This window comes from Mustela nivalis (genome assembly GCF_964662115.1).
Source record: "Mustela nivalis genome assembly, chromosome: 20".
In the NCBI taxonomy this organism is placed as follows: Eukaryota; Metazoa; Chordata; class Mammalia; order Carnivora; family Mustelidae; genus Mustela; species Mustela nivalis.
Window position 1 is genome coordinate 3,889,298 of NC_139039.1, and position 12,360 is coordinate 3,901,657.

The 12,360-nt window shown below is 43.8% G+C and overlaps 2 protein-coding genes across 15 annotated transcripts in view; one reads left to right on the top strand and one right to left on the bottom strand.

Moving 5' to 3' along the window:
• HOOK3 (hook microtubule tethering protein 3) overlaps positions 1 to 3,457 on the bottom strand; it is a 110,153-nt gene extending 106,696 nt beyond the window's left edge. For all 3 annotated transcript variants that reach the window (XR_014306642.1, XM_082715162.1, XM_082715163.1), the window contains exon 1: positions 3,021 to 3,457. Coding sequence is in view for 2 of the 3 variants with exons in the window: in XM_082715162.1 (XP_082571288.1) it covers positions 3,021 to 3,077 (57 nt within the window). In the remaining variant the exon portion in view is untranslated. The remainder of the gene's footprint in view (positions 1 to 3,020) is intronic.
• A 1-nt stretch (position 3,458) lies between these two features.
• Positions 3,459 to 12,360, top strand: part of RNF170 (ring finger protein 170) — a 45,645-nt gene continuing 36,743 nt past the window's right edge. For 2 of the 12 annotated variants that reach the window (XM_082715223.1, XM_082715228.1), the window contains exons 1-2: positions 3,810 to 4,033; positions 10,035 to 10,178. In XM_082715223.1, coding sequence (XP_082571349.1) covers positions 10,042 to 10,178 — 137 coding nt within the window. In that variant the 5' untranslated portion in view covers positions 3,810 to 4,033; positions 10,035 to 10,041. Of the gene's footprint in view, positions 4,068 to 9,201; positions 9,355 to 10,034; positions 10,179 to 12,360 lie in introns of all 12 variants that reach the window. The other 10 variants (XM_082715225.1, XM_082715224.1, XM_082715222.1 and 7 more) reach the window with 10 other exon arrangements.

Genomic DNA, 12,360 nt, shown 5'->3' on the forward strand with positions numbered 1-12,360 from the left:
TGTCTTTTCCTAACTATTCCTCTTTCAACAAAATTTTGGAACATTTGATTCTTGGGCTAGTAGGCACTCTGATACAACAACTATTTATCCAGCATTTAAGGCAATTTGATGTCCACATAAATGAATTCTAGACAGACAACTAATAGTCACCCCTTTTAAGTGCCTGAGTTTTCATTATTTTAACTATTTCTAGTGGAAGAATTTCTAAAGTGTACTACCTACCTCCTACCTAGTACTAAATTGCTAAGTTTAAGTGAAAATAAACTTTTGATATTCAAGATCCTAATTATGATCTTCAATAATTGAGCATGGAGGTTCTTGAATTCTGTAAGGCTGTCAGAATCAATCATGTAGTACTGAGCTTTCAGTTTTTGGATCTTCTAGGTCACCGGCAGCTGCCTGTACCTTGCCAAGTATTGCAGTTACCGCCCAATCTTCTGTGTGCACAGAACCCACATGACCAACATGGCTGTAAGCTTATGTAGAGTAAATTAGTCCAAATGGGAGTCTTTCTTTTCTTTTTTAAGCAGGTTCCATGCCAACTCTTGGGTCTGAACTCAGGACCTTGAGATTGAGAATCACAAGTTCTACTGACTCAGCCAACCAAGTGTGCTAAGGGAGTCTTCTTTGGAGCGTATTGCATACTTTCCTCCCCCTTACACTTGGTTTCGGAATTGTTTTCAGCATAAACTGGCCTCCAGATATGAGGGGAATTGCGAGGCTAAATGTACACTTTTAGCTACCTCATTTTCTGCATAAACATTTATTCTTCTTTTTATAATGACAAAGGGAAGCCAGCATTTAAACTCAACTTTATTTTGAAAGATTTCAATGCACAAGGTTTTAAAATGTTTCCAAATCTTAGAATTGTACATCTTTGCAGAGATTCTGCCCCTCCAGTTGTTACTGAAAATCTCTAATCTTATTTTTTCCATAAATTTTCCCTTTTGGGCCTTCCAGTGACAACTCAAAAATTCTTTTCTACAACACCATATTCCCTGGTTTTCAGGGAATCTGATAACATAGGTTCTGTTTTCTTGACATTTACCAGATCCTAAATAGATGCTCTCATACTGTGTGTCTCCTCAAACTTCTCCAAGACTCTTCCTCTATATTTTTATTAGCATTTCTCTCTCAAATAACTGCAATGATCACCATCTTCTTGCAGATGGCCTTCACATATACCTGTTTTCAAGACTTGTCTTTCTAGACTTTAAACCACGTAGCCCTACTTCAGATTCAGTTAGCCCCTCATCTTTGCCCTATTGCCTTTTTCTAGCATTGAGGGAGGAACTTATTTGTACAGACTCAAAAAAGCACACCTTAAGATCCTCATCTTCTGTTTACAACCTCTGCCAAATCTATTCCTGCCATAGGATCAAAGAATGTGGTCATTCTTTTCCTTTATCTCTCCCATGCCTTGGCCATATTATGCAGCTTAACAGTTTCCCTCTTCTCTAAAATACAGTAATGAAACCCTTCTTATCTGAAGTTGGAGCCTACTATATTTGTAAGCTATATGTTAACTATATATTTTTGCAAAAACCAAAAAACACCCTGAAATCCCAGTAATAGTCTAACGTAAAGTTACAGAACATATCAAGCCCTAGCAGTGCATGTATTATTTCAGAACACATAATCTGATTCACAGAACACATTATGAAAATCTGAGTAGGAGCACATGGGTGGCTCAGTCAGTTAAGCATCTGCCTTTAGCTCAGATCATGATCTCAGGGTTCTTCGGATCAAGTCCCATGCCCAGCTCCCAACTCAGCACGGAAGTGTGCTTCTCCCTCTCGCTCTGCCCCTGCTACTGCGCGCGCGCGAAAATCCCAGAGTATTTACACTACCTTTGTTACAACCTACCTAACGCAATGCTGCTTTAACCTTTCCATGAAATGCCCCCACACAGTTAAGTGACACATTTCAGAGATCTGAAACGACTCAGATACCACTCAACAGAACTTTTTTTGACATCTGTATCTTATCTTTAACATTAACCCTAATGCTGTAGTTACCTCAATATATACCAGAAATGACATTTAACATTTTTAGCAGTGAGTAAAACTCCTGGAGAAAGCACTAGGTTTATCCCATGGCTCTGCGGACCCTATACACACACACACACAGGCCAAGAACTGACACCTAGGTTTGTGAAACACAGCCTGGGTTATAGGTCCGGCTCTCGAAAAGGCTGCTAAAGACACAATAATCAGCACTAGAACGAAACAGATACTTTAAAACGTGACATTTTAAGTAAGTGTTCAACATTCAAGATCAGAAGCCCACAACGTCGACCCAAAACGTCCAGTTCCATCACTGATTCCTACGTAGCTTCCAGATTTGTTTTTATAGTTATCCCTTTAATAAGTATCTCCACGCGGCTGACTTTCTCATCTCTGAAGCGTATCTCGCATCTTAAATACCGTCTCTGGGTGCTCTTCCGCATTTTTCCTACCCTCCCTTCAAAGTACTTTTCTCTTCCAGGGCGCCCGGCTCATCCCGCAAGGGGCTCCCCTCTCAGTGCTCTGTGAACGCTACAACAAAGGCGAGGAACGTCGTAACCAGGGGTCCCGAGTGCCTCTACCGGCTGCGCCGGGCGCAGAGACAGCCGAGCTCCGGCGTCCCCGGCAGCGCGAGGGAAGCGCCCGCACCTCGTCAGCTGCAAACAACAACAATCCTAATCACAGTGCCGCCCGCACCCCATCATTAGCCTCCACCGGGCCGGTTTCCACTCGCAGAGCAGCCAACACCTCAAGCCCGACAAGTTTCCCTCGGACTCGGGGCCGAGTCCCCCCGCGCCCCCTGCCCCGCGCCCGGCCGCTCCCCGCCGCCCCCCGCACGGCCCGGCCGCTGGGGTTGACGCGGCCCGCACCGGCGGCCCCCGGCTCCGCCCGCCCCAGGCCCCGGATGTGACGGCACCGCCGCCCTCGGCGCTCGCCCCCCGCCACAAGCGTGGGGGATCCCGGAAAGAAGGCCTGGGGGAGGGGGTCTTCCCCGACGCGCCAGTCACCACATACCCAAGTGAGAAGGCTCTCGCACAGCTCCACCCGCTCCACCGACTCCACGTTGAACATCTTCCCCAGCTGGGGCTTGGCAGCTCCTCCCCGCCTCACCAGAAACCGCTGCCGCTCGCTCTGGGGCTGCGTCCGAGGGTCGGGGCAGCTGACCTGGCCTCTGGCCCACCTTCTCTTCGGCCCCGGCCGCCGACGACCGCCCCGGCGCTGCCAGCGGCTCTCGCACCGTCACCCCCGCTGCCCCTCCTTCTCCTTTCACTCGGGACCGCGCGCCCGCCGCGCGCGCCCCCGGCCACGCCCGCAGCCTCGCGTCCCCGCCTCCAGCCCCCACACCCCTCCTCCGGAAAGCGCCGGCCCTGGCCAGAGCTGCGGCGGACGAGCCACTGCGCACAATCGCGCTCCAGCCGGCCCGCCTCCTCGCCGCCGCCGCCGCCGGCGCCGCGCGCGCCCCGACGCCGGCCCGCTGCGTGTCGCCGCGCGCACGCGCCCGGCCCTGGCGGCGGCGGCGGCGGCGGCGGCGGCGGCGGCGGCGGCGGCGGCGGCGGCGGCGGCGGCGGCGGCGGGTTCTCCCCGCCTGGCCGCTCGCAGCTTCACGGAAGCTCGGCAGTGCGCGTGCGCCGGTGTCCGCACTCCTAATTAAAAAAGACCTAGTGGTTGCCTGGGAGGGGTGGCGGGGGCCGTGCCCGGAAGTAATCTCTAGTCTCAGTCACCGGGAATTGGCGAGGTATCCTCTGCGGTGGAGAGGTACGCGCCCCCTCCCCCTCCCAGCCGCCCGGGCCGCCGCCGGCCACGCCCACCCGGATCCGGGGGCCGGCGCTCCGGCGTGGGCGGGACTGCCCCGGGGTCGCCTGCGGGCTTCGGGGCGGGGGGAGTCGCCGCCTCGGACCCCGGGGCTCCGCCTTCCTTCGGGAAGCCGGGGGGCTGAGCCCCAGAGCCGTCCGGCTCCCGCCCGGAGTTCCGGAGGCGGTGGAAGGGCCGACGTGGCGGGCGTCTCGTGGTTCTGGGCGCTGGGCCGGGTGAGAAGAGCCGGCCGTCCCTTCCCGGGTCGCGGTGAGCGTCGACTCCCTGAAAACTTCGGCTGCTTAGTAGGGAGAGGGTGTGCGCCAGTTGTGAGTCCGCGAGGACTTTGGCCGTTCTAGGGCCTGCTTCTCCTCGTGCGGAGCTGGCGGGCGGCCTTCTCCTTGGATGGCTCGGCGGGTGGTCCGCCGCGAGCACCCACCTTTGTAGAGGCGTGGGTTTCTGCAGGGATATCAATATATTTTTATGTGATACGACCTATGCAGAAAAGTGCATACAACGTACATGGTTAAAGAAAAATAATGATAGACACCCGGATAAAAGAACACTGCTCACCCCTCAGGAGTCCTGCCCACACCTAGCGTTCCTTCCTGAGAACAATTTCGTCCCTAGACTTGTATGATACTTTCCTGCTTTTCCTTCTAGCTTTACTGTCTGTATATGCATGCCTAAACAATACAGTTTTACTTTGCTTGTTTTTGAACTTTTACGAATGGGATCAGTGTGTTTTGTGGCTTTGAATTTATAGTAAATTTGTATATATAGGTAATTTTTATTGCTGCCTAGTATTCCATTGTATGATTATAACAGCGTAACCGTTCTGTCAATGGACGTTTCGTTGTCCCAGTTTGGGGGTACTAAAAAGAGTGCTGTAAGCATTCTTCTACCTGGATCCTAGTGCAAATCTGTAGGGGGTTTCTTGGAGTCCTAGGAGAATTGTTGAGTCCTAGGGGAATACATAACTTTATCAGGTAAAGCCAAAATTATTTGGAATGCAGCAAACATAACTTCCTAGAGCACGTCTTTGGTTTGCAAGCTCTGGAGCCCCCCTTTTCCCATTAGGAGTAGGTTTTATCTTTGAACATTCATAATCAGAGTGAGTTTTTAATGATGCCTTACAGAGTCCCCGTTAACAATTCACATATGATGGATTTATTTTGTAAATGTAAGAAAAATCTTACCTAGACTCTTCTCAATGGTCTTAAAAAAAAAAAAAAGTATTCTTCCTTCCACCATGGGCAGAGAAATCTTTAGAAATGATAAATGTGTCCTACCGGCCTTGTTTCCTCTGTTGGTGCCTCTGGATCTCGGTCAAACCAGAGTTCCTACATTCCATGCTAGGTTGTTTCTGTAGAATCCCTAGCACTTTTTAATGACCTTTACCCTTGTTGGGCACATAAAATCAGTAAGTATATGTTACATTGACCTAAGCCTGACTCACCTGCAACTTGTCTTTGGAAGTGAAGAACATGATGCTAACCTTTTCTGGAGGGACTGGTATAGTGAACACCTTCACTCCAGCTGCTTAGGTTTCAAGACTTTGACACAAATGACCTAAGCCTCTTTTTTCAGTCTTGACCGCTCACCCACAATACATTTATGTAAGATACTGCAGTGTTCTTGAGATTTCATTTATGGCTCCAAATACCCTCAATATTAAAAGCTTCTTGGATGTAATTATCTATGGAAGTGATGTGATTATCATGTTTCTACATGAACTTGGGTAAAAAGACTGAGTTTCTTTTTTGGAAGTTGTGAAATTTCCTATATTTCCCTTATTCTTAATTATTTTTTTCTGAAAGTTTTGGAAAAGACAAAGAGAGGTGAGTGCAACTTGTTTTAGCTGTCTCCTTAGTCTGGTTAGTTGGAGACTAGTTCTCATCTATTATAGCTGTGTGTCAGACTTAATTATTTTTATAGCTGCTTATCAGATTTAAATAAACACTGTAGTGTCCTGCGTGGCAATGCTCCCAAATTTATGGAGTATTCCCGGGGAGTACATATTTATAGCTTTGATTAAAGAGAATTTGAGGGGCGCCTGGGTGGTTCAGTGGGTTAAGCCTCTGCCTTCGGCCCAGGTCAGGACCTCAGGATCCTGGAACAGAGCCCCACTTCCGGCTTTCTGCTTGGTGGGGAGCCTGCCTCCCCCAACCGCCTGCTGCTCTGCCTACTTGTCATCCCTCTCACTCTGTCAAATAAATAAATAAAACCTTAAAATTTTTGAATTTGAGATGCAACATAGTGCAGCTATGGGGAAGGCACGACTAAGTTTTATAATGGTTCTTGACAGTTGTTAATGATAGTAATCAAGGCTACCTAGCTAGCTCATATGGTTGGGTATGTGTCTCTAGATCTTGGATTGTGAAGTTTGAGGTCCATATTGGGTGTAGAGATTACTTTAAAAATAAAATCTATAAAAAATTAGTAATCAAAATACTACAGCTTGAATTTACTGAGAGCCTATATGATGAGCCCAGCAATATGCGAAATACCTTCATTATCTTGTTATCAAAGTCCATAAAACAAAGAGCTTTTGGGGGGGCTGTCAAGTGGGCATTTGGGGGGCACCTGGCTGGCTCAGTAGGTAGGGCATGCGACTCTTGATCTTAGTGTTGCCATTTCGGGCCCATGATGGGCGTGGAGATTACATAAAAGTGGGCATTTGGTGTGGTTAAAATTAATTTTATATATTTTACATATGAAGAAGCTGAGATGCAAACTTTACGTAAGTACATATTGTTTGACTCCAGAGTTTACGCTTTTCTGCCGTTAAGCTATTCCTCAATAAGACTTAGCTAGTTAATCAGTAGCAGACCAGAGGTGCCTGGGTGGCTCAGTCTTCAAGCACCTGCCTTTTGCTCAGGTTATGATCCCAGGGTCCTGGAATCCACCCCCACATCAGGCTCCCTGCTTGGCGGGAATCCTGCTTCTCCCTTTCTCACTCCCCCAGCTTGTATTCTCTCTGTCAAAGTAAATAAAATCTTAAAAAATAAATAGCAAACCAAAGCTAGAAACCAGTTCTCTTCAGGCTTCTATCAATTATACCACACAGTTTCCAAGACCTATGGTGTTTTTTTCTGTGAATCTCAAATAGTAAAAATGAAGTCCTGGTAACTCTTATTTTCTTATTTGTAAGGGGGGAAGGAACTTAAGAAACCTCAAGCCCAGTTTTGCAGACAATGAAAGGCCTTTAGAGATTAAGTGGCAACTCAGTTGTGGTAGTAGAACTGGAACTAAAATCTGACTGTTAATGTCCAGGCAGGCTTGAGTTGAGGGCCTGTGCTTTAGGGCAAAACCAGCCTCACAGTTCTGGTCTAGACAAGATCTAACCTTGTAAAGCATGAGTTGGAGAACTGAAGTTCAGATCGAAAAGACTGACTTTTCAAGATTGAGGTATTATGTAATCTCCTCAAGTAGAAAATTTTCTTTTTATCGTTTATCCTCTGTAATCTCAGATCTGCATCACCCCATTTTTGAACTATTGAACTCCTACAGTTCCATTTTAAAACTATGATTATAAGAAAAACTACTAGTGGAAATTGAGCTATTGGAAGCCCCCAACAAGGTCAGTCATTAATAGTTTTCTTCTCCCAGTGAGAATGCTGGCTTTAGCTGGGGTTTCCATGTGACAGGAAAACATAGCTGACCACCCTCTTCCTCTCAGGAATTTATCAGTGGCCTTTTCCCCTCCTCCCCTTTCTCTGCCCACTTTCTTTCTTCTCCCCTCTCTCTGCCCAAACACTTTCTTTGCAATACCAGAATTTGTGGAAGTAAAAAATAACTCTTCATTTCAATAACATCGGGAGCTTCTGCAGTAAAATGATGCAAATAACATTATGTGGCTCTGTAATACTTAGAGCATCCTGGGATCTCTGAGCTCTTGGAACTGTGCTTGAAGCAATATCATAAGCAATATCTTATTTACAAAGAAGTTAAATATACAGCAGAGTGAAAAAACATAATTTGTGCAGTGGAATTTACTCACATTACCCTTGATTACACTTGGAAGGACACCGAAACAAATGTAACCCATTTAAAAAAATACAAAGGAGTCTGGGGAAGGAAAAACTATCCCTCTACCCTATTAGGTTCTGGGCCGAGACTCCCCTCTAATAAAAGACATTAACAAGAAAAAAACAGAAGCTTAATTTATAAACTTCCTGTGTACATGGGCGGGACCTAAGAAAACTGAGTAAACTCCAAAATGGCCCAAGCAGTCATATTAAATACCGCCTTCAGCTAAAGACAAAGGTGTGGGGGAGGCGGGGTAGACACAGTCACGGGAGGTTACCAGGAAAAGCACAGTAAACAAGGGTAAAGTTGTTATGCAGATTTAAGTCAGTGCTTTCTCCAAAGCAGTCTGTAGGGATTTCGTCCTCTTCAGGTATTGAGAGGGAGATACCTTTACAAATGGAGATTTCCCTTGTATGTCTCTTTCACGGAAGGATAACTTCTTGAGTTTCAGAACTTTTCCTTTGCTGTTTTTAAAAAAAAAGAAAAAAAATCATGATTTGGGGGTGACAAATTCTGCCCAAAGTTAATACCATTGGGAAAAGTCGTTACAACTCTGTGAAGTAATTAGATTCAGAAGATACTTGAAATCTTGACACAAGGGAATAACATTTTGGTTATCTTTTGTACAGCTGCAAGTAGTTCTCACTGCCCATAGGACTTTTGACACAGCTGTAGAAACAGCATTTATAATTTTAAAAGAGAAACCTGGGCTCCTGGCTGGCTTAGTCATTGGAGCCTAAAACTTTTGATCTTGGGGTTATGGGGTTGACCCCCACGTTGGGTTTAGGGATTACTTAAAAATAAGATTAAAAAAAAATAATAAAAAGGAAACCTGGTAAAATAAACGCCTAAATTTATTGCGTGACCCACCCCTAGATTATTTGAGGCTGTTTATTCAGTTTCAGTTGGCAGTTCGTTTGCTTATTCTTTTGAATGGAAATAATGAAATTAGAGCTGCTTCTGAGTTTCCTGGTGTGTGGCCTTCATGATGGTTGTTTGAAACCCATCATTAGAAAGTTCCTGATACATTGGCTCTTACTATGTGTAAAGATGGAATTTGGCTTTGATCTGTTTGTTTGCTTAGGTTTCTTCCATAAGGTACTTTCCTTATTTCAGCAGCCAATTCAGATTCTTTCAAGGGTATTAGACTTTCCGCAAAGTTTCCTCTTAACAGAGTCAGTAGGTTGATGACAAACTTTTCAGTGCAATGTTACATAGATACAGAATTTTATTTAGTTATAACAGTCATATATCTTTATGTTTTCCTTTAAGGGTCTTAAGAGACTAAATTTTTCTGTTTTGCAATATAAAATGTGAATTACCTGTGATACTTGGATTCTGATACTTGGGTTATTTCCCTTCATACCTATAGGAATTGGGTATTACCATTTTTCTGAAGCTTAGTGTATGGGAAGGAGAGTTTCATATCCTCCCTTTTCTCTTCATAAGGAAATGCAGCCTCAGAGTGATTCCATATTCCAGGCAGTTCAAAGAATTCTCAACCATAAGCTGAGCTTAGTTCCAGGTGAGGCTAATAGTTTTTCAAGCCCCCAAATTTTCATTAATTCAACTAATCTTAGTATAGATAACAAATGTCCTATAGCCTAAATGTCATTTACTTTTCAAATTACTAACAATAAGTAAGGTAAGTCACTCATATTTAAACATACATTTATTAGGTCCTACTGTGTGCAGAGCACTATGCGAGATAATACAGGAATATTAACAGAAGAAGAAAATACATTGCCTTCCCTATCCGTCCATGGTACATTCTAGGACCCACTCAGTGCTGTGAGGGTGAAGAAGGATCTGATTTACTGGGAGAATTCATTTGGTATACAAGAATGAGAAGAGCAGTTGGCCATGAGGAATATCTTTTCCTTAAGATTAAAGGAACAGAGCTTGAAAAAGAAAGGGTGTTTTTAAAAGATTTTGTTTAAAAAAAAAAGTAAATAGATGATAAATTAGAGTAATTGTTTATCTTAAAGGAAATAAAATTTTGTAGTCCTCAAAATAATGTGTCTGGCAAATTTTAAAGAACTCTAACAGGAGAATCTCCACTAGAGTTGTACTTAATGCAACTTTCCTTAAGTGGGCACTTAAAAAAATTATATACATTAGAAGTCAGTTATATTTGTGTGGTTTTGATTAGTATATGTTATTTTCACTGTGTCATTTGTAACTTTTTTTTTCTTTATCTTTTAGACTTGGAATGGCCAAATATCAAGGTGAAGTTCAAAGTTTGAAATTGGATGATGATTCAGTCATAGAAGGAGTAAGTGACCAAGTACTTGTGGCAGTTGTGGTCAGTTTCGCTTTGATTGCTACCCTGGTATATGCACTTTTCAGGTGAGACTAAAGGACAAAAGAATTGAAATAATGTATATTTGCAAGGACCACTGCTTTCTGATTGCTTCTAATAATTTTTAATACTTCATTTAAAGAACTAGTAATAGAGCTCGGTAATTGTGATGTGGAAATGGAGTTTGGAGCCAACAGCCAAGAAAGAATTGTAGACATGTCTTCAGTGCAAAAAGGAGATTGTTTTTTTTTTTGTTTGTTTTTTTGTTTTTTTTAAAAACTTTATTTATTTGACAGAGGGGGAGAGAGAGAGATCACTAGTAGGCAGGGAGGCAGGCACAGAGAGAAGGGGAAGCAGGCTCCCCGCTGAGCAAATAGATCACTATGGGGCTCCATCCTAGGACCCTGAGATCATGACCTGAGTCAAAGGCAGAGGCCCAACCACTAAGCCACCCAGGCACCCCTAAAAAGGAGGTTTTATTAAAGAATGAGAATAGGATCTGTGGGCAGAAAGAGCTGCACTGGGGTTGACGGGTGACTGGTAATGTATTTTCAAGTTGGGAGGGGGTTATAGGTAGCATCAGTCTCTAAACAATTTATTTATTTAGATTTATTTATTTTAGAGAAGGGGGGCAGGGGGACAGAGGGAGGAGAGAAGCAGAATCCCTGCTGAGTACAGAGCCTTACACAGGGCTCAATCTCAGGATCCTGAGATCCTAACCTGAACGGAAACCAAGAGGGGGATGTTTAACTGACTGAGCCACCCAGGCACTCCTCTAAAGAATTTTGGAAGCAAGATTTCCAGGACCTTGAGGGGGCTCGCTATTGTTAGGAAAAGGTCATTTATTACTTTCTAATTAAACGTTAGTCGTGAGACCCTGTGAGACCCTTCAGATGTGTATCAGTGGGCCATATGCATGGAGGATGATTGATAACATATATCTTGGGGTGGGAGGGGTAGAGATAAAGGAAGTTTCCAAAGGAATTAAGGTCGATTTACAGGACCCTGCGGGGTCAGGATAGTGTTAAGCTAAGATTGCCTTTTGCCCTTAGCAAGGGGTCAATATTGAGGCAACTGAGTTCCTAGAGGAAGGTCACCCTGTTTCAAGGACTTGTCAATGAGCTGTGGGCAATAAGGGCACTTAATTTTTTCTTTTGCTTTTGTTTTTCTCATCACTTGTATTTTTGCTAATGTATTTTATTTTTCACTAGGCTCTAAATGCTACCGTATATTGTTCCTGTTGTTGGCTGTCTCATGAGATAAAATTTAAATACCATATTTTGAAAAAAATAGTAATATTTTCCATGGAAATATCACAGTTTTAAAATGTAATTTTCATAATTGAATCCTTCAATTTTTAGGTAATAGAGATAGTAAGTACAAGATATTTTAATTCTTGGGGCGCCTGGGTTCAGTCGTTAAGTGCCTGCCTTCTGCTCAGGTCATTACCCCAGCATCCTGGGATCAAGTCCCGCTTGGACCCCCTGCTCTGAAGGGAACCTGCTTCTCCCTCTCCTACTCCCCCTGCTTGTGTTCCCTCTCTGGCTGTGTCTCTCTGTCAAAGAAATAAATAAAAATCTTTAAAAAAAGAAAAGTACTTTTAGTCTTTAAATAGAAAAACAAGCAAAAGAACAAAGTTGGAGGGAATTAACATTAAAGTTAAAATTACTGTTATAGAATCAGGAATAAAACTTAGAGGCTTCAGGTGTTTATATATCATTAAGTAGACACTGGGATATAAACTAGAAATTTAAGTGTTAACACATGGAGATAAATAAAATTTTATGTATAAGTATGTGTCATTGAAAACAGAAATAGAAAAAAATACAAAATAGAAAAAATAATTTCTAAAATTACAAATCAGTGAGTTTGCTCTAAAATTATAGAAAAGATTTTAAACATCAGGATTCTTAGATATGACACAAATTATGAGCGACAAAAGAAAAGAAATAGATAAATTAGACGTCATCAAAATTCCCAACTTGCGGGGGCGCCTGGGTGGCTCAGTGGGTTAAGCCGCTGCCTTCGGCTCAGGTCATGATCTCGGAGTCCTGGGATCGAGTCCCGCATCCGGCTCTCTGCTCAGCAGAGAGCCTGCTTCCCTCTCTCTCTCTGCCTGCCTCTCCATCTACTTGTGATTTCTCTCTGTCAAATAAATAAATAAAATCTTAAAAAAAAAAAAAAAATTCCCAACTTGCGTGCTTCAAAGGATATCATCAAAAAAATGAA